We start from the raw sequence: 21620 nt of genomic DNA, 5'->3' as shown, positions 1-21620 counted from the left end.
CAAAACATAAGTGTGAAAGCACTCAGAGCATGCACAATTTAGCAATGGTAGCATCTGTATACCCTTCCCTCAATCCCAGATCTCCTACGTTTCCCATGATACCCCTTGTTCCAATCATCTACCCTTACACTAGAAAATATAATTACTGAAACATTTTACTGCAATTCACGGATACAAATTTTGCAAACATGCAAGAAAGCTGAATATTCAAAACATAAATGGGGCCATAGAATTCTGCAAAAGGTTTACAGCAACAAGAACAGGGGGATGAGACTTATGCGCTTATGTCCGCTTAAATGGCTCTGCCCCTGTGAGTCTAGGATCCAACACTGCTCCTGGCCTTTGTGCCAATAGGACTAGCACTAAGCACACACCTTCATAAAACCAGAATGATTTGCATGTTAAAATCGCACAGAAAAGTTCTGCTTTTGAGTTTGACTCTTGTTAATATTTATATTTTACCTTAGGTGTTAGGTCAGTCTTCTCTTGGGGTTTAAAAAGCATAGTGAGGTCGGGGAGGTTAGCCATGAATGGAGGCACCATCTTAGAGACATCCACATCTGGAATCTCATTCGTTGTAAGCTGAACAGATTTCAGGCTTGCCAAGTATTGCTGTAAAGACTTGCATAGACCAAGAGCACAGCAAGGCACACTTGGGTTGCTCTGTAAGAAAAGAAGTTACTCATGTAAAATAATGGGTCTAGATGAAACCATGAACTGCCACACAGCCATAAAGAAAATATTACAAGTCAATCATATATAAAATCAGCATGAAGAGCAAAACATGAGAAAAAAACAAAAGCAAACACACATGTGCCATTTCTGACCTCTGCCACCAAAATTTTTCTGACTTGTGATCCAATGGAGTAAACAGTTTTTACACATGTCTGAACTGAAACAAGTGTGCGCAAAGTCACGGTAAAAACGTCAAGTACACTTCATAGCAATTGATTTTTCTTAAACACAATTGAACGGGGAAACATTGGTTTGTCAGTCAAACGGTGCTTATGGATAGATGTAATGTACCGTGGAAAATAGTACACATCTGGCCTCAGAAGCCGGCATTGCCTCCTTTGGCCTTTAAGAGGTTGTACAACTCCATTTTCAAATCATACCTATGGGTAACCATATAAGGCTTAAAAATCTCAAACATTTAGAAAATATTTAATCTGTACTGGGCTGATTAGGTCATTGGCGCATGCGCTGTGAAGAAACCGCCCTTGCAGTTTCTTCACTAGCAAATGCAGTGACTGCCGGCTGCGCAGGAGTTAAGTCACGCAACCCGTACATGATTTTGTGTAGAGGACACGTGCCGCTCCCCTTTGGATACAGTGGGAGCCTATCAGCCGATCCAATGGCCGCCGCTACCCGATCGTTCACAGGAGACAGAGCAGCAGTGTAAACAAGCCACACTGCTGATCTGTCAGTGAGGCAAAGAGATCTTCTGTTTCAGCCAAGGTGAAACATGATCTTTATTTTCTTCCAATGTAACCCTCTCCTCCCCGTTTTAAAAAGCACCTTCCTGGGACACAACACCTTGATCGCCCCCTAGTGTTTACCCCTTCCCCAACAGTCATTTATACAGGTTTTTTTTTTTTAACACTAATCACTGTATTGGTGTCATTGTTCCCCAAAAAGTGTCACTTAGGGTCAGATTTGTTTGCCACAATGTTGAAGTCCCACTAAAAAAATCACTGATCACTGCCAATAGTAAAAATAAAAGATGCCATAAATCTGACCCATAGTTTGTGCAAAAGTTATCATGTTTACAAACCAAAGGCTTATAGGGATTTTTTAAACAAAAATATGCAGATTACATTAGCCTTAACTGATGAAGAAATTTGTTTTATTGGGAATGTTTTATAGCAGAAAGGAATCTTGTTTGTTCAAAATTGTTTTGTTTATAGCGTAAAAAATAAACCAGGTTAACAAACACCAACAAAAGAAAGCTATTTGGGGGGGTCAATTTTATTTGGGTTTAGCTTTGCATGACCGCACAATTGTCAGTTAAACGCAGTGCCATATCACAAATAATGGCCTGGTTAGGCAGTGGGTAAAACCTTCTGTGGCTGAACTAGTTAAACATTTACATTTTGTTCAGCCTGTAGAAGCACCTCCATGTTAGCCTATGCATCCATGCACACAGGCATATATTAGAAGGGGAGCATTTAAAGGCTTAAAGGGGAGATATAAATCAAACATTCAGGTCAACAGAATGCATTATTGCTCACATGCCAGAAGCACCTATAAAAGTGTGCAATACACGACTTTAGATGGGTTTAAGCAGCGTTTGTCTGCCAGAAGTTCTGGTATTCAGAGAGGCTTGTTCAGACACCCAATGTGCATGAGGCCCCATTCTTGAAAATATAAAAGCAGCTAGAAAGCATTTATAAACCAGTCTTTAAAAACTGAGGTTCCTTAAAAAAAAAAAAAACATGCACACACCTAAGTGGAGGCAGAATTGGTCCCTGCTGCTTCTAAGATTGAGAACTGAGTGATCAAAGACGATCACAGACAGTCACCAGCTCTGGGCTTTGGCAGGGCAAGAGTGGATGGCTCAGTCTACCGGCAGCTCACAGAGAGGCAGAGTCAGCTGCCTGTCCAGGCATCTAGGTGGAACCCGACTTTAAGGCTAGGTTCACATTGCTGCGATGCGGGAACGCCGCGAATCCGTGGCGTTTTCCCGCATCGCATACCTCCCACCGGCAGTTCACACTGCCCTATGCGGACGGCTGGGGGTGTCAATGTTATGTTAATGACACCCCCAGATCCATCGGCATATCGCAGTGCGCTCTGCCGACTCGCACAGGAATCGGATCGCATGGTGTGAACCCCCATGCGATCCGATTCCGTTGCGGACCCAAAAAAGGGTCCCGTGCGAGTTTGCTGCGGGACTGCTGCGAGTTCAGCCATACTATCTGTATGGCTGAACTCGCAGCGCTACGGAGATCGGATGTGATTTGCTGTGCGAATCACATCCAGTTCTCCCCCCGCAGCGGTGTGAACCCAGCCTAAAAGTCAAGTTCTTTGCAGGGCCTGCAGTGGACAACGTTAACCATTTGAAACCGAGAAAAATAAAATTGGAAAACCCGAAAAGCTTTGGCAATACCTCTCCTTTAAAGTAAAACTACTGCTAAAACCGATATGTCAGGAAGGGTTGGTATCGCCATCCATGTACGTGCTTCTCCTAGGTTTTCACCTTTGCCCCTTATGTGGTCACCGAGACAGAAAAAAGCCAATCCTCTAAACTGTTCTTTACCCTTCTCTTTAGAAGACTATTCAGCATGGTGTACAATCTCCAGTATGCAAAACTCAAAGCTTTTCATTTTATATATAAAAACAAACCACACACAACTTACAAGTTCTTGCTCAATAATGTTTAGAACCAATGGGTAGTAGTCTGCGACCAGCTGCTTGCATTCTGAAACCAATGAAGGATCCCTAAGAAGCTCACAGGCTTTATTCAAGAGTGTCAGGGTTTCAGTCTGTAAAGGGAATCAAATACATGTCTATTAAGTTAATACAAGGTGTACTACAGATAATATACAATTAGAGCAGTATCTTAGCATCTTGGATCATTACCCATGTACAGTAGGGGGAGAAAGGGAAAAAAAAAAAAAAAAAAAAAAAAAAAGGCTTTGACGTTACTTCGTCTCACTCCTCCCAATTGCTTTTAAATGGTGGAAAGCCCAACAAAAAGGTTTTCTTAATTACCTAGACAGGGCAATTCATAAAAATCCAAACTGTCTTGCCATTATGCAGTAAACTTATCACATCTGACAAATGTGTTGCTTCATCTGTCAGATTTTGATGGAAAACATTCTACTCTTGACAAAGAAACTTCACATTTACAGCCACAGAATACATACCTGAGTAATATTGTCTTTTAAGAAGTTTCCCACTACTGTAACAACTTCCTTGCATATTTCACACGGGGTAGAATTCTGGAAAAGATACACAAAATAGGTTTACAAGCATAAATTATTTTCAAACCTAGTATTAACATAGTGATCCAGCAATCTGTTGATTCCTGTGTACCCAAAAGGCCAAGCTATAGAACAATATATCTTGCAGCACCAAGGGCAAACAGGAGTCTGCAGGTTTGTGACAAAAGTTAACATCTTCGGATTTTTATAGTTCCTTGTGGTTTAGGAAAATGAATGTTTAATGGGCTTCCAGACTGCAATAGTTTTAGGTTTAAAACCTAATCGTAAGACCTTTCCTAAGGACAGAAGATCCAACATGGGCTTTGATCAGTCAGTAATTAGGGCTGCACCTATACCACTTTAAGACCAAGCACCAATACTTTTCAAGTTCTCGCCGATACCAATTACCAGTACTTTGTCACATGACAGTGGCATGAATATGCAACACTGATGGACACCAAACAGACCCCTGAGCTCTCCCATTTGATACAGAAAGGGCATGAGGAAACAGATTTCCCAGTTCCTATCTCAGCAACCTCCGCTGCACTGAAGATGGACAGGAGCTCCTGATCAAACTGAAGCATCATAAAGTTTACGATGTTCAGTTATGGAGTGAGTGACAATATCTTTTCCAGGTCCTTCCTACACTCTCCATCCTGACAAATCTGGGACAGAGGTGAACAGAAGAAAATACAATTGGGGATTGGGGGGGGGGGGTGGTTTACAAGCACCAAATTCCCTGCGTGACCTTCAATAAAGCATCTGACAGTCGCTTCTCCCATGGCTTTCAACTGCTTTATTGAAACCTATACAGGGGGATCGGTGCTTGTAACGCGCCTCTTCCACCTCAAATCATCCCCAACCGTTTAAAGACCAGCAGTTGTTTGCTCTAAGGTGTTAAAATAAATCTTGTGGATGAGCTTTTATTCACTTCAGATGGTTTTTGAATCAAAATACAAAGCTACATGTATGAAAAATCTGTTCAAAGCAGAGACACAGGTCGGGTGGTCAACTGCAGGTCAAATGTACCCGTCAATGGATTTCAGAAGTGTCTCAAACGAATGCAATCCACACAAGACCAAAGCCCATTGACAGAGGCACTATGATTTTCCAAACTACTGAAGTTCAGCATAACCAGGCAACTAGCATTTTTCAGAATGAGAACAAGTGTTGACACCTGAATAACTTACCATTACTGGTTTGTTCCATACAGTTTGCTGGCAATGAGTGACTGCACTGCACTGTTTAGCGGTTCGGATATTCACACACCACACGCCTGGGCCATTGGCACACTGCTCAGTGCCGAACAAAGGGGTTGCTGTTACTGTAAGAGATAGAAAAACTTGTTATATATTAAGCATCGCTGTAGATTAGGCTGTCAAAGTCAGGGCAGCAATTTAAAAAGACTTATACTACTGTAGCGTTTTTCATATTAGAATCTTGAAAAGCAGTATGAAAAGCAAATATAGCCTACCAATTCAATGCAATGGCTGTATTAGCTTCCTTTAGGCTTTCCCATTTTTATCTGGTGACCCTGCCAGAAAGTGTTTTAAGCAAAAAAGCTCTGACAGTTACAGGGATGAGATCGACCATTGAACACAGACAGGTGTGCTTAAAATGATCAGCTTTTATTTTTGTAAACCTTTATCCCAAAAGGAAAATTGTTTAACCGATTACATATTAGCTGGAATTCAGCTTCAATTTGTTACTGTATTTAAATATGCTAGTACTTCTAACATTCTCCACCCCCAGACTGACAATGGGGCAGTCCAAAACTGCCCACTCATTCAGAGTGGTGTCTGGTCAGTAACGCCGCTTGTATTATACAGATTACCAGGGAAAGAGGGAAGATGTGGTGGCTGCATTAGTTTTCTTAGACATCTAAGGACTTGCAAGCTGCAATATTTGGGTTTAATACCACTTAAGTATTCAAAGTCAACTCAAAATAGCAACCTAACCTTAGATATACCTGGGGACCTCCAGGTTTGGATAATCAGTTTTTGTTTTTTTAAAAGGTGGCTGCACATCAAACAGTTGCTGCAGTATGCAGATATCACTACAATTAGTACATGGAATACCCACATAGCTGACAAGGTAATAGACGTATCCCGCAAAATGTTCATTATGTAATCTCCCCTTTACAGAAAACCTGTAAGGTGATCTTACACTGGACCCCATCCAGCTGTACTGTAATCCTGCGGTCAGGGATACTAGCGGCTTCTCTCCTTGCAGCGCTGACAGGACAGGCTAGACAGATTCTGATCAGTCAGCATCATACATGTGATGGTGCTGACCAATTAGACTGCCTCCTGGCTGTACATGCTAAGAGGCGCACCCAGCAATGTATTGTGGGAGGGCTTTGTACAGAGCAACCTTGTAAATTAAAATTTGTACATTAGGCATCAGATTGGTGAGGAGACTGGTATAAGAAGGTAACAGAAGGAATGTTACAACTGCATTTGATAGGAATACATGTTCATTTTAGTTCAAAAATCTGCAGTAGTGTGAACCCAGCCTAAGAGTATGCAGTTCCTTCAGAGGGCATGCACCAGTGACGTCACCAGCTGGCAATCAAGCAAATAGCTCCTAAACTGTGCAGGTTTAGCAGGTAATCATTTTACTTACAGGTAAGCCTCATAAGCTTACCTGTAGGGGAAAAAAAATAAAAGTTACAAAGCAGAGTTTACTACCTTAACCAGTTCCCGACCGGCGCACGGCGATGTACGTCCATTTCTATATGCCGCACTGCCATCACGTGCGCGCCACCGGTGGCACGCTCATGTGCTGGTCGGGACCCCCATGAGTTCGGTTGCGGGTCCCGCAGACTCGACCACCGTGGGGATACCCACAATCGTCTCACAGGGAGGCTGAACGGGGAGATGCCGTTATAAACAGCATCACCCCGTTCTGCCTAGCAACAAGTGACACTGATCTCTGCTCCATGTGATTTGAGCAGAGATCAGTGTTCACCAACACAAAGCCCAGCCCCCCACAGTTAGTAACACGCCCCTAGGAACACTTAACCCCTACACTGCCACCTAGCGGTTAACCCCTTCACTGCCAGTGTCATTTACACAGGAATCAGTGCATTTGTATAGCACCGATTGCTGTATAAATGACAATGGTCCCAAAAATGTATCAAATGTCCGATGTGTCTGCCATAATGTCGCAGTCACAATAAATAAAAATAAAAATAAAAAATTGCAGCCATTACTAGTAAAAAAAAAATTAAATAAAAATGCCATAAAACTATCCCCCATTTTGTAAACGCTACAACTTTTGCACAAACCGCTTATTGCGATTTTTTTTTACCAAAAATAAGAATACGTATCCGCCTAAACTGAGGGATAATTATAACAAAAAGTAAAAAATGCATTTTTCTCAAAATTGCTCTATTTTTGTTTATAGCGCAAAAAATAAAAGCCGCAGGGGTGATCAAATACCACTAAAAGAAAGCTTTATTTGCAGGGAAAAAATAAAGTCAATTTTGTTTGGGAGCCACGTTGCACGACCACACAATTGTCAGTTAAAGCAATGCAGTGCCGAATCGCAAAAAGTTGTCTGGTCTTAAGCCAGCAAAATGGTCCAGTCTGAAAGTGGTTAAAGAGGTTGTAAGCCTCAGGAGCAAAATGAAAAAACAAACCCTGTAAGACAAATGCATAGTGAGCTAGTATGCATCGCATACTAGCTCATTATGAAATACTTGCCTTAGCACTATACCCTGGATCGGTGGCCTGCGGAGTACAGTGCAGATATGTTCCATGGGAGTTAGTTGGAGCAGGAGCCACCGGTCATGGCACGACTCCTGAAGAAACAGCACCAGCAGCCCGTTTCTTCAGTGAACATGCACCAACGACATCTGCAGCAAAGCATATACTAAGTATCTCCTAAACTCTGCAAGTTTAGGAGATATTCAAGGTACCTACAGTTAAGCCTTGTTATAACAGGGTTTACAACCACTTTAAACATTTCTTGCACACTGCTGCCTGAAAATCGTTTTCAGGCACATGGGATTTTTTTGTAACTGATCTAAATGCAGCATATTGTTTTCAATGTGCCTGTACACACAGGAGGATAAACACTACCTATAGATCAGTAAAACAAATCTGAGTGGATTCAGTATTTTTGTATGTATACGCACAAATGTGCATATGCCACACTTCCCTAAATTAAAGCTAGAATTGGGTGTATATTTGCACACGTGTGATATACCTTTGTGTTATTTCCTGCCAGGAATGTGTGATGTTCTTACATCAGTCCAGTGTATAAAAGGGCTTTAAAAGGGAATTTCCCCAACAGGGACACAGCAATGCAAATCCTCACAGCTTCAAATAAAAAAATAAAAAAAGACTTTCCCTTTGTTATACTTTGATGTCTTAAAGCAGTGTAAAGGAAAGTCTGCAATACTTCACATGTGAGCATTCTAGTCATATGTTTGTCTTTCTATAAAGCCAGCCCTTTGTACGGTGACATGTGATGAGGGGAAAATGCTGGCAGATAGCAAACAAGGAAATAAACCTGAAATCTACAACTCAAGTTTTACTATAATCTCTCCAGTGTAAAGTGAAATGTATACAAGGTCTTATTTCAGCAAGCACTGGTTCACTTAATACATGAACATTGCAACTCCTTTATACAGATCAGAACACGAGCCCAAATCACTTGGCATTTACCTAAAGCAAGGATGAGCAACTCCTACAAGACACAAACAGCGGTTTGTTTTGTCACGCATCCTTTTAACCCAAGTAAACTTTTTTTAGACCTTCAGATCTGTCAGTGTGCCCGAGCAAGCAGCTACAATCTGACAGGAAGAAACAAAGAACTACCATGGCACAGCAGTAGTTCATTCAAAAATACAAGCAGACATCTGCAAAGGTTGCCAGACCTTATTTTCCCATTCACAGGACACTGAACGTGTGATGTGGCAGGGTGGGCAGTGGGCATTGTGCTAGCCGGCAAGGGAAAGACCCCTGCTAGCTATCAGATCAGGGAGGTGCAGGGCATGTCTAACATGTTATACCCTGAATATGGTTACAAACAGTGAAGTTATCCTTTAAAGCGGGAGTCCGCCGGGACTCCGCGTTTTTTTTTTTTTAAAGTCAGCAGCTACAAATACCGCAGCTGCTGACTTTTAAAATAGTGACACTTACATGTCCAGCGCGCCCGCGATGTCGGCACCCGAAGCCGATCTCGAGATCGACACTCGAGTGCTGCCGCCGCCATCTCGGGTATGGGAATCAGGAAATGGAGCCTTTCGGCTTCATTTCCCGGTTCCCTACTGCGCATGCGCGAACCGCGCTGCGCAATGAGGACGGTCCCCGCTGCCTCTGGGATCTGTGTGTTTCCCAGCAGGCAGCGGGGCACTTGCGGAAGGGGGCGTAATGTACGCCCCTTTCCGCAGAGAGCTAGCCCAGAAGTGGGTGCAGTTACCTGGATTATCCAGGTAACTGCACCCCCCTCCCCTCTGAAAGGTGCCAATTGTGGTGCCGGAGGGGGGGGAGGAATCCGATGAGCGGAAGGTCCATTTTAGGGTGGACCTCCGCTTTAAGTTGACACTTGCCCATTCTCTACACAGCAATCTGTGGTGGATCACTGTGGCCAGGCAGCCACTGCCAGACTGTTCAGAAAAGATTCTGCTACCTCCTGAATGACTGATGAATTGCACCCACAAGTCGTGCCACACCCATCATCAACTTGAAGGGACAAGTTGGACAAGGGCTGCCAACTTTACATGCTTCATTAAATTCTACATGCCAGCACCTTAAAATGAGCCTGTGAGGTGCAACGATGTCTGCAAACAGATTACATCTGTAAAAGCCACAGAAGAAACAGTCACCACCTCAATTTATAAAAGGATTCAGTCCTCCAATTGTGTTGTGCACATCATGGACGTATGTACTGTATAGGGGAATTGGCCTTTAGTCTTCTGCCTCCGGTATAGAACTTTACTTCATGTGTGGACGATGCCGGATATTGGGCTTTACACATTGCTCCAGTGCCAAGTACTGCCAACATTCTCTAGCCTCTCTTCAAATGTACTAAGTGTCAAACAAGAGTACTTGTTCCTCTCTACACCTGTACTTCAATAAGGTAAATCATGTACAAGCACTAGTGACTAGACCTTTCCTTGTATCACAGCACAGGCCAGCATAGAGTACTCTGGCAGGTTATGATCCCAACCAGAGGTAAAAGTATAAATAGTGCAGATAACTAAAGGCCTCCTTCACACTGCAGCTGACAGGTGGGTGACTTTCTGCCCCTAAACACCCCACTATGTAATGTCGGCCATACATGGGTCGCATCCCAAACAAATTGCAATTAACATTTTTGGTTTGTATTTCGCTCTATTCGTGGGCCACAACAATGGCCAATTTTGCTGCAGCCATTGAATTTGAGTGACTTTTTTTGAAAAATGAACACATTCCTAATGTGAGAACCAGGTATTTGGAGCCAGAAAGCTGAATGCACCACAAATTGTACAGGAGGGGAGCTTTTGGACAGAAAAAACACCTGAAACATCTAAACACTAGGAATGTTTAGCATTCATTTCAATAATTGTGGTCAATGGAATGCATAAACACCCAAAAGCTTCACAGGCCTAAACACTTAAAGTGGTTTGGTACCTAAAAATGAAACTTCATGTTATTAAATTCACCAGATAGCATACTTACCTAAACGAACCCTGAAAAAAAAAATATTTGTTACTTACCTTTTATTTCTGATGTTTCAGCTGACTTCCGGGTTGTCCTCCCGTGGGAGTAGGCGTGGCTATCGTCCTCGCAATGGTCCCTGGGAGCTATTTCCCAAGAATCCATGGGGGACAATGAAATTGCGAAATTTCGCAAGGACGCCGGTCACGTTGGAGGGTGAGCAGATCATCCATGGATGATGTGGGGGGTTCCTGCGATCGCCCGTGCGGTAGACACGTGTGTGTGTCGCCCGCACATACCGATGCGGTGCTCCCCCTGACTTCCTGTGTTTTGGCTTCTCCTGGCCCCGCCCCCTCTCCTCCTCTGACAGAGGGACGGATTTGCTGAGCGGCTGATTTCTACACAGCGAGTGACACTTGTGAGCGGATTAGTACGGACTGATCCCCCCCTCCTCCCCCCGGCCGGGGCTGAGCATTCCTTCCTCCACACCTGCGGTATGTCCTCCTCCCTGAGCCCCGTCCTCCTCCCCCGGGGGGAGGCGTGAGCGGCGATCACCCGGAGGACACTACAAGAAAGTTTGTTGTGCCGGAGGGGCGAAGCATGGGCAGCACCGCCATGGACATCTCCGATCGCTGACAGCTGGCCCCGCCCACCCGTCCGGACACACCCCCCCCCCCCACACACACCAATCACTGCTGGGTCAGCCTGACACCACTGTGGTCTGTGTTGTTGGACGTCATCATATACCAGGAAGTAAATGCCTGTGGACTTCAGATGCCCACAGGCAAAATGGAAAACGCCAGAGCAGGTTTTTATAAGTCATCCCAAGGAAAGGATTCGTCGCGCCGGGGGACAAAAAAACGCCGGACGTGGATGCCAATCGAAGGTAGCACTCGCCCACCTGTGACACAGGTAAGAAAAAAAAAAAAAAAAAAAAGAGCGGAATCCCGCTTTAAAACGCAATTTTTAGGCACATTTTTAATGCTTCTTTTCTCCTGTCCAGAAAAGCATTAAGAGCCAAGTGTGCACGAGGCCTAAACTGGACCAAGATTTTAAATTTCACACTATTCAAAACTAAAACTGCTTTGGCTTTGCTTCCCATCCAGCAACGTACAAGAATGTTGCTGATAGTAGGGGTGATATCTTGGCTATCGCTGCAGCGATGACCAAAGATATATATTGTTTGCCATTGATTGTGTCTTGAAGGTAATCCAAGCAGCTAAAGAGCCGCCTTATCAGGTGCTCCCATACGATCGGGGAGCCTGGCAAGAAGTGTACGGCGGCATTCTCTTCCTGAGACAGTGGAATGGATGTCATTCCTCCCACTGAGATGTCAAAAGTTTGTCAGTTCACCAGCCATTGCCAGCTTAGGAAAGCTTCAAATGAAGTTTGATTTGAACCTGTCAAGGGCAGAGGAGACATCTTGGGTCCAATTTATTTATGAGACCCCAGATGTCTCAGTAAATAGGACCAGTCACTGCTTGTAATCACAAGGTTTGCATTTCTTGCGATACCAATAAAAAATAAAAAGATCAAAAATGTTTAACCATTTCATAAAAAACATACCTGTAAGTCTGTATTAGGGGTTATGCTGCCATAACCCCTGATATTTTCAGGAAAGGCGTGTGGTTCTCTTTAAAATAAGTGGTCTCTGCAGTGGATTCGCCACAGGAGCACTTTTATCAGGGGGCAGGAGCTCCAGTCTCCATCACTTACCGAACGTCCGTCGCTTCCCTCACTGTCTGGATGCCAAGTGAGGGAAAGATAGCCCCTGCTCAGCTCCATAGCATTGGAGGGAGGAAACCATGTCAAACGTCACTTCCACCCAATGCTCCTACAGGGGAAATTTTTTTTACTGCATTTTAGTGCAATATGAGATCTGAGGTCTCTTTGACCCCAGATCTCATATTTAGGAGGTCCTGTCATGCTTTTTTTTTCTATTACATTGGATGTTTACATTCCTTGTAATAGGAATAAAAGGGACCCAAAATTATATATAGATATATATTTTACACACGTTCTAGTATTGGAAAATTGAAGGTAGAACCCCTTGGGCTCCTATAGTTATCCATGCTTCACTATACAGAACCCCCTTCCATTCCTGTCGACAATGCTTTATCATACAGAAGGGCAGTAAACTCTCGAACAGCCTCACTTCCTGTCTGACATTTTTACAGAGGAAAGGAAGTTGTGGGTACACCTCCTGATCGCAGTAAAAACCCAACCGGCATTCTGCTGTCAGTGCAGGAAGTGTAGCAAAAGCTGCTATTGGTGGTCAATGGAAGTGAAAAGGGGAAGTGACCCAAGTGGTGACCCACACGTCCTGAGAGACAGCCATTTGTACCACAGTAGTTTACAGATTTTCCAGAAATCTTAAGCAAACACTTATGATTGCACACAGACCTGCATTAGATTCAGCAGCCAAGTGCACAATGCTGAAAAATCGCATATCACATTCTAAGTGTCCAAAATAAAAACTCATGCTTTGCCAAACCCATACTGAAGTAATGAAGTTTCCGGATCAGGACTGCACCTAGTTGTGGGTCTTTGAGCCCTGAGCTTACTTTGGGGAGATTCAATCGACCAGAATGGATTTTTCTGGCAATTCACATTCGTGGGACATGTTGGTTAAGTGCTGCAAGTTGTGGTTTTTCTTCAAATGTAGTCCTGTCTGAGACCAGTCCCATCAGGAAGCAGGCACTGAAGTCAGTCATTACCTACATTGGCTAGAAATTGGCCTCTGTGCTCCCCGTCTATAGTAGATAGTACTTGGGTGCATAGGGCTTACCTAAGAAATCAGGAATCTTGTCTTTACTAACCACTCTCCAATAAATGTAAACAACAAGAGTGCTCTCCTTGGGCAGAGGCTGACCCTTGACTTTGAAGTGGGCACACCCTGGATGCCCCCTTACCAAAGCAAAGCCCCCCCCCCCCCCCATCTTTTTCTTGCCCCGTCCTCATGGGGTAGCCTCTAAGTAAACGCTGCTGCCATTAACTTTAAAACCCAACACCCAATGTCTCTGCTGAGAACCCAGCCCCATTCCAGTCTATGGTGAATCATTGTACAGGCACACTAGAGAAGATCTCAGGCCTGAAGCTGTGAAACATTGGAGGTCACCATCATGCCCTTAGATGGGAAAAACTTCATACCCTAAAGCTGGCCATACATTATACAATCTTCTTTAGATTCACCTTCAATTATGAAGTGCAAGTGACTGATTGCATACAAACTCAGTGTTTAGGTTTGACCTCATTCTATGGTTTTAAATCTAAAGGAAAATTGTATAAACGTATTGCCCAGCCTAATAGCAATTATATAACATGATCCTTTCCCAGCCGCTGCTCTTCTACGGCACATTCTGTGCCTGCAGTCACAAGCCAGTTGTCTTTCACATTCTTGTAATTAGCGCCCTGATTAGGTGCTACAAGATGAACAAAGATGATGAATGGGGGAAGCCAAAGCCTGGGATAGGTGACATCAGTATCCCAGCTGGAGTCACATCAATATTGCTTAGATAAGACTGGAGGCAGGATACAGTCTGACAATGGGAAAGTAAAAAAATAAAAGGTGTTGTAGACACACCTTTGCATGCATCTTTTAGTCTGGATGTGTCAGGCGGCAAGCTCCAGTGTACACTGCAAGCTTTGAAGTGGTTGTAAACCCTTACAAACCACTTTAACCTACAGGTAAGCCTAGATTAAGGCTTACCTGTAGGTCCAAGAAATATCTCCTAAACCTATATGGTTTAGGAGATATTTGCCCGAAAACAGGCACCGCTGTCTACGGCGCATGCGCCGTAGACAGCGGCGCACTGAGCACGGCATTCTCAACGACGGAGCTGCTGCGCGTGTCGGCTCCCGTGCGGATGCACGGGAGAGACATTGCGGCATCGCCGAATGACAGCAGCGGTGCTGCGAGACCCCACCAAGAAGATGGATGTGGCGGACTACAGGGGACAGCGGCGACTTCGCTGGCTCCTGTGTCAGGTGACACATAATGGACTACTATGCGATGCATAGCAGTCCATTATGCTTTGCCTTTACAGAGAATGAAAGAGGAAGTAAACTCATCAGGGTTTACTTCCTCTAATTACAGCAGTCCTTAAACTGAAGGGTAGAAAGCTGCAAACTTGTTTCTGGGTGAAAACCCTTTTAAGCTCTGTTCACATGTGCAAGGGTCAGGAGCATGTGTACAATTGTGCGTGTTTCCAACCCGCATAGAAAAATGCTGCTCTTTGGCTGCACGTGTTTTTGCCACACAGTTTTAAAAAGGGTTGAGGACTTTTCCTGTGTTACTTGTGCAAATGCACATAAGTGAGCCTAGGCCAAGTAGGCTTTAGCGCCTGGGAGGTGGTGCAGCTTCTGTACCATGTGACTGGCTCAATATCGTGAACCCATACCGCTGGATGTCAATCAGAAGCATCGACTGAGGGCAAGTTTAAAGTGGTTGTAAATGCCGATTTATTTTTTTAGCTCCTTGGCTTCTATCCATGAAGGTAAAAAACCTGTACACTCAGAAGCAAACACATACCCAAGTCAGGCATGCATATGTAAATGGTGTTTGCACCACATGTGAGGCATCGCTGCAAACAGCAATAATGCTAGTGCTAGTAGGGGTGCTGAAATTAATCGTAGCATCACGATTCAGGTGTCCCCAATGCGGCATTGATGCATACAACTGTAAAAGTTGATTGCCCGGTGACGCCATCCCGACTTGCCCCGCACCTCTTGGGAGAGCGCTCCAAGCATATTGTTAAAGAGGAAGTAAACTACCACTGCTGCTTCTTTTCATTTAGTCCATTATAATAAGTAATTATCAGACTATAGCCACTGTAATTCAGCCCAAATCGCATATTACTTACTGTTTAAAGAAACTTTAAAAATATTGTTTCCAGGGGTTAGGCAGCGCCATCTTAAAGCGGGATTCCACCCTAAAGTGGAACCTCCGCTGATCGGAACCCTCCCCCCCCCTCCGGTGTCACAATTGACACCTTTCAGTGGGGAGGGGGGTGGAGATACCTGTCAAAGACAGGTATTTTCACCCACTTCCGGGCACAGACTCCCGTGGGAGTCTACGCCATTTCCTGCCCTGCCGCGCTGTCTGCTGGGACACACACGGGTTCCAGTGACAGCGCGGAGATTTCCTATTGCACGGCGCGCGCATGCGCAGTAGGGAACCAGGAAGTGAAGCCGATTCGCTTCACTTCCTGATTCCCTCACCTAGAATGGTGGCGGCAGCAGCCGAGAGATCGATCGGCCTCGGCATCGCTGGAACCCAGGACAGGTGAGTGTCCATTTATTAAAAGTCAGCAGCTGTAGTATTTATAGCTGCTGGCTTTTAATAATTTTTTTGGGTGGAATCCCTCTAAGTATTGTTTTCTGAGTCCACAGTGGAGTGTATTTCCGCCCTTACATTGAGCACTTACTGTACTGTTAACCAAGCCTCCTTCTCAATCCAACGTTTCTATGGCAACCCTGCTTCCCTGTTCATAGCTGACTTGTTTGTTTCATAGTATTTACTTGTGCCAATGTCGAATGTTTGCCTTTGTCAGATTTATCAGCTTCAGCTGATAAGACTGCAGTAGTGGCCAAGTTTAGACTGTATGTGATGTCACATGGTCACATGGTGTGTAGGAGGAAGCTCTGAGCGATTAGCAGAGTTCAGAGCTGTGCCTAGGTAGTCCTGATAACAGATAGATAAGACAGAGTGCCTTAAATCAGGGGAGATCTGGGTATGCTCAGTGACTTCATTGTACAGAACAACAAGGATTACAACAATACTAAGCAAGTAAGGAGATTTCTACAAGCAGTGTTCATTGGGATGTTTTACGCTGGTTTACATGGGACAGTTGTGGGGGAGGGTTTACAACCACTTTAAAATAACTTAACAAAACCTGTGTTGTGTGTACACAATACATGCCACTCATGTGACTGCCCGGCCCGCCTCACATCTCTCCTGTCTTTAGCAGAGAATTCTCATCCCCGCCCACTGACTGTAGCTATCATATCAGAAGAGAGGGGGGCAGGGCTGAGAATTCTCCGCTGACATCAGGAGAGAGGCGGGTTGGGCAGTCACATGAGTGGTGTGCATTGTACATACCATGGGAAATAAGGTATGAAGCTGCACTTTTTAAAAGCACATACAGCGTGGCACATCATTGTGTAACACAATTTATTAAATTGTAACAGTAAGTAAATGTGTTTGTACTCTTACACCTTGTACACTCTCCATGCTGACAGTTCCCCAACTTCCCCATTTGCACATTGAAGTCAACAGCTATAAAAAAGTGTATCTTCTGACTTTTAATTAAAAGACACTCACCTGTCCCACAATCCAGCAATGCGGCCACCCAAACCCTCCCTTCCCCGCCTGTCCACGCTGCTGGCGATACTCATATGGGCATCCAGCTGTGACAGCTTGCAGCTTCACAGCCAAGTGAGCATGTCTCACCGTGCTGTGCTGAATGTCTGAGCAATCCCAGGAGATTGCAGGGAGGAAGGGCCGCCTAGGCAGTCGAGCAGAAGCTCATTGGTAAGCGTGATGCATCGCCGAATGGTTGACCAGATAATCTTAATCGAAAGACCAGTTAAGATGCGCACCTCCAAGTGCTAGATCTCCTTTATCTCTCTAAACTGGTAACCTGTAAACATTTTCGAAGTGTCATCTATGGGGATTTGATTTTTAGGTATGGCAGTCTGTTGCCATGCCACAAGTGTGCGCAGTTTTAAAGTGTGACATGTTCGGTATCTAGTTACTTGGCATCTTAGATTTTACAAAAATTGGGTTATATACTGTTTTTTGCATTAAAATGCAAAAAAAAATATGTGGCAAATTGCGACAATTACCATTATATTCTCTAGGGTCTCTGAAAATAAAATAAAAAATTGAACACAATTAAATCTATTTGGGGTTTTAAATAGTTTTTTTAGCCAAAAACACAGTTTTAAACTTGCGTATATAAAGGGCCAGAAAGTACCTGGTCAGCGATTGAAACATATATGAATATAAAAAAAAAAATTTGCACAGAAATTCACAAGATTAAAAAGCATCTGTTGGCTCTTCCTGGCATCTCCTGTGTTCCAAGCACCTTACATCACATCTATCCAGAGGGGGCTTGCTGACCACTGACCACGTGCTGGAGATGTCCCGATATGCATTTTAATATCTTGAAAACATGAGGGCGCATTTATATTTTTATTTCATAAATAGGTAGTGGCATTTTTCTCTTTTTTACAAAGTGAATGGGGCTGAGGCTCCAACGACCCAACAAAGTCGTGCAATGCATGCGGTTGCGGCACTGCAGCCTTTCAAGGGTTAAGGGGGAATCCCAGAGGCAGCAAACCACCACCATGGTCATCTTCTGATGGCACTCGCCGACCTGCAGATCACACTGAGCCTCTGCCCATGTCAGATCTAGAACGTTCTCCTTTGGCTATATGCGACCACCAAGATCTGCTCCCCATGAAGGCTCCACCTGGGACCTATACAGCCACGGTGATAGTTCTGCTACCCACCATGACCTGCCCCCCCCAAGAACCCCCTGATACAGGAGTGAGACTACAGCAACATCCATTTTCATAGTTGAAGAGTGGTTTCATGTTCCTTTGATTTGAAATGTCCATAGCTGCCACCCAGGCTGACTGCCAAGTGCCTCTATATACGGTAGCATTGCAACCACAGATCGCTGTCCTGGTGAGCAGAGATGAATGCTGCAAGTGTAAACAAGGCCCTAGACAGATGATATGGAACCTTCTACCGGGTGCGTCCATTGTCTTGACGCTGTTGTGTCGGGCCAAAGTCCAGACTGACGCCAAACAAACCTCTCCCCAGTCTGATTCCACAGAACCCCCCGGGGGGCACACAGCACTGAACTGAGAGGCTGAATAGGAAAAGTGCAACTGGACCTGCTTAGAGATGTTTACACAGCAGAGGTCATGTATGAGCACACTGCATGGAATGTGATGACTCATGGATGACACCATGATCAGGGGATCACAGGAAGCCCCTCAAATCCCTCTATGGGGGTCAGAGGGACAACAATGAGCCCTCACAGAAGAAAGTCACCCCACCCCCGTGTTTACTTCCCTCCAGAACAATGCACACAGCAATGACCGGACACCAGGAAGTGCCCAGAGGAATGAGGCACCCAGGATAGGCGCCCACATCGCCAGGACAGAGGTGGGAACAAAACGGAAGAAACAGACATGCGCGCGGCCCCTCACTATCCCAGGTAGAACACAGTGCGGAAACTTCTTCCCGTACAAGACATAGCTGATTCCGACCGCATAGCTCCGGCTACTTTACAATACGTGACCCAATAAATCTTACCAGCTGCGAGCGCACACGCCAACACTAATATCGTCTTCATGGTGAATCCTGCTGGACGCCAAACACCAGACTAGCCAACCGACCTCACAACGTCCTGATAACAGCTCTTCGGACACGCCCACAGTCAGCTGACCTCGGAGATCCCCTCTCAGGCGCCGCCACGCCCAGGAACGCCTCCAGTCAGCTGATTATTACTCAACAGCTTATACAGGAAAGCGGAAAGGTGGCGGTGGTAAACAGGAAGTGGAGGAGAAGCCATGTTGTTTTTGGGCAGCTTGTTTGATGAGGGAGGGAAAAACCATGTTTAGTAAGGGCAAATTATATCTAGACGTCATGGGAAAGTTGTAGACTTTGGATGGCTTCCAAGCATGTGACTTTAAGTGTTCTATAACTTGGGGAGTGTATGAGCTATGTATGTGCACTCTAACTTAGAAGGCTTAGTAATACTTTTTTTATATCAATAAAGCAAACCAGTTTTGCTGTAAGAAGCAGTGAGCAGGTCGGCTTTTATAGCAGAAGAGAATGCATTGGCTGCAATAATGGTCGCCCCCATAGTTGCCAACATTGTAAAAAAAAAATTTGGGACACTTTTTTGGCAGTAGCTGGAGTTGTATTATAATTAGGGGGCGGGACAAGCGGTCATAGGCATGGCATTGAAAAAGGTGAAATGAGGCGCGCGGCAAAATATGGGTGTGGTTTACGTAAAATCGTGGGCGTGGCTTACATGGGGTGTGGCTCAAAGGGGTGTGGTTAGAGTCTGAGATGAATGCTGGGGGGGGAGAGGGAAAGGAGAGGCAGCAGCCCCCCGTTCCTACACCACAATAGCAATATGTGTTTTCCAGAGTTTGACAATCAGCAGATAAAGATACTCCAAATACCTGGTGTTAGCGCTTCAATCATTCCGGCACCATGATTGTTATGGTGCCAGGATGATTGAAGCGCATTATTTCTATTATTATTCATTGTAATATGAAATTAAATCATTCAACTTACCATAATGCAGAATCAGTGGGAGCCATGAGCGCGTCACTAGCCACGTTGCATGCCACCAGATTCCATCAGGTGTGCCAAGCGGAATCTGTCCTTACCTCAGGTGCCCCATCAGAGGTACCTTCCTCACATCTGTGTCCATCAGCGGAGCCCCTCCTTACATCTGGTGCCCCTCTGACATCCAGACTGGCCCCCCCACATCCACAGACCGGCCCCCACATCCACAGACTGGCCCCCACATCTCCAGACTGGCCCCCACATACTGCACAGACTGGCCCCCACATACTGCACAGACTGGCCCCCACATCCACAGACTGGTCCCCCCACCCACAGACTGGCCCCCACAGACTGGCCCCCACATCCACAGACTGGCCCCGACATCCACAGACTAGCCCCCACAGACTGGCCCCCACATCCACAGACTGGCCCCCACATCCACAGACTGGCCCCGACATCCACAGACTGGCCCCCACATCCACAGACTGGCCCCGACATTCACAGACTGGCCCTGACATTCACAGACTGGCCCCCACATCCACAGACTGGCCCCGACATCCACAGACTGGCCCCCACATCCACAGTGACAGTATGTAAAAGACTGGCCCCGACATACTCACTGCACGGACTGGCCCCCGACAGGACATATGATCTCCTGTCCTCCAAGCGGCAGCCGTCATTGCCGCGCTGACTTTGAACTGTGGCACCGCTCACTGCTCTTCACACACACACACACTGGCAGCGGGGGTGGGCGGCGCCACAGGTTCTCTATTGAAGACCAGCTTCTGGTCTTCTTAAAATGGCAGCCAGCGGAGGCATTGTCTCCGCCGGCCGCGGGCCTCTAGAAGAGGAAAGGGAAATTTTAATTTACCGGGACAAACCGAATTTCCCGGGACATTTCCCGGAAAAAAATCAGTTCGGGACAAATGTCCTAATCCTGGGAATGTCCCGGGAAATTCAGGACAGTTGGCAACTATGGTCGCCCCATATCTACCTGCTTGCTGTATTCTCCGATGTTTTGTCACATATATCGACCCATATGTCAGACGCCGCCATATGTGTTCCAACACCGTGGCGATCTGTGCTTGCGTAGAATTTTGTAGCCACACCCCTGAGTCTGGGTTCAAGGCACAGAGACACAGAATTAGATTATAATTATGCCGAGCGAAGCGAGGCCGTTCCCGAAGCGCGGTGAGCAGCCCCGTGGCAAAGTGGTCTTACAACAGTGTTGGAACGCATATGGCGGCGTCACACATGTGCAATCCAGCAGGTAGCAAAATGTGATGGGTCGCCAAATGTGACAAAACGCCAGCAATGTAAACTGAGCTGTGCATGCGTGGCTCAGCTTACAGCGCATGCCCAGGCTCTGTTTCCTGGAATGACAGCCTACACAGGAGTGACATCATCCCCGATTAGCCAATGAAGACAGCTGAAGACCAACACACAGAAGAAGATGCTGGCAGCTACCTACCTTGTTCTGTATACCTGACTGTAGCCCATTATACTAACGTGACTAGTTTCACTGTGACTATTGTTTCAGCTCATATACTGTATATGTATATTGGCTCTTTTCATACCTCCCAACTTTCAGAGATGGGAATGAGGGACACCTATTAGCAAAAGTATGTGGGCATAGGACACACCCCTGCCATGCCCCCTTAAAGGAAAATTATACAAAAACAAATTATTAGTTTAAACCCACAATTTTTTTTTTTTTTTACCACTACT

At 45.4% G+C, this 21620-nt stretch overlaps 1 protein-coding gene across 1 annotated transcript in view; it reads right to left on the bottom strand.

Annotated features, from left to right (window-relative positions):
- Nucleotides 1-19070, bottom strand: part of PSAP (prosaposin) — a 42451-nt gene extending 23381 nt beyond the window's left edge. Inside the window, exons 1-5 of the mRNA XM_077454571.1 lie at nucleotides 18906-19070; nucleotides 5117-5250; nucleotides 3870-3944; nucleotides 3360-3485; nucleotides 463-663 (exon numbers count right to left, since the gene is read on the bottom strand). Of these exons, the coding sequence (XP_077310697.1) occupies nucleotides 463-663; nucleotides 3360-3485; nucleotides 3870-3944; nucleotides 5117-5250; nucleotides 18906-18945 (576 nt within the window). The 5' untranslated portion in view covers nucleotides 18946-19070. The remainder of the gene's footprint in view (nucleotides 1-462; nucleotides 664-3359; nucleotides 3486-3869; nucleotides 3945-5116; nucleotides 5251-18905) is intronic.
- Nucleotides 19071-21620: the final 2550 nt, after the last annotated feature.

This window comes from Lithobates pipiens, unplaced genomic scaffold (assembly GCF_037356315.1).
Source record: "Lithobates pipiens isolate NorthernLeopardFrog02 unplaced genomic scaffold, aLitPip1_a1.2 Scaffold_25, whole genome shotgun sequence".
NCBI lineage: Eukaryota > Metazoa > Chordata > Amphibia > Anura > Ranidae > Lithobates > Lithobates pipiens.
This window is presented reverse-complemented; position numbering and strand designations above follow the sequence as displayed.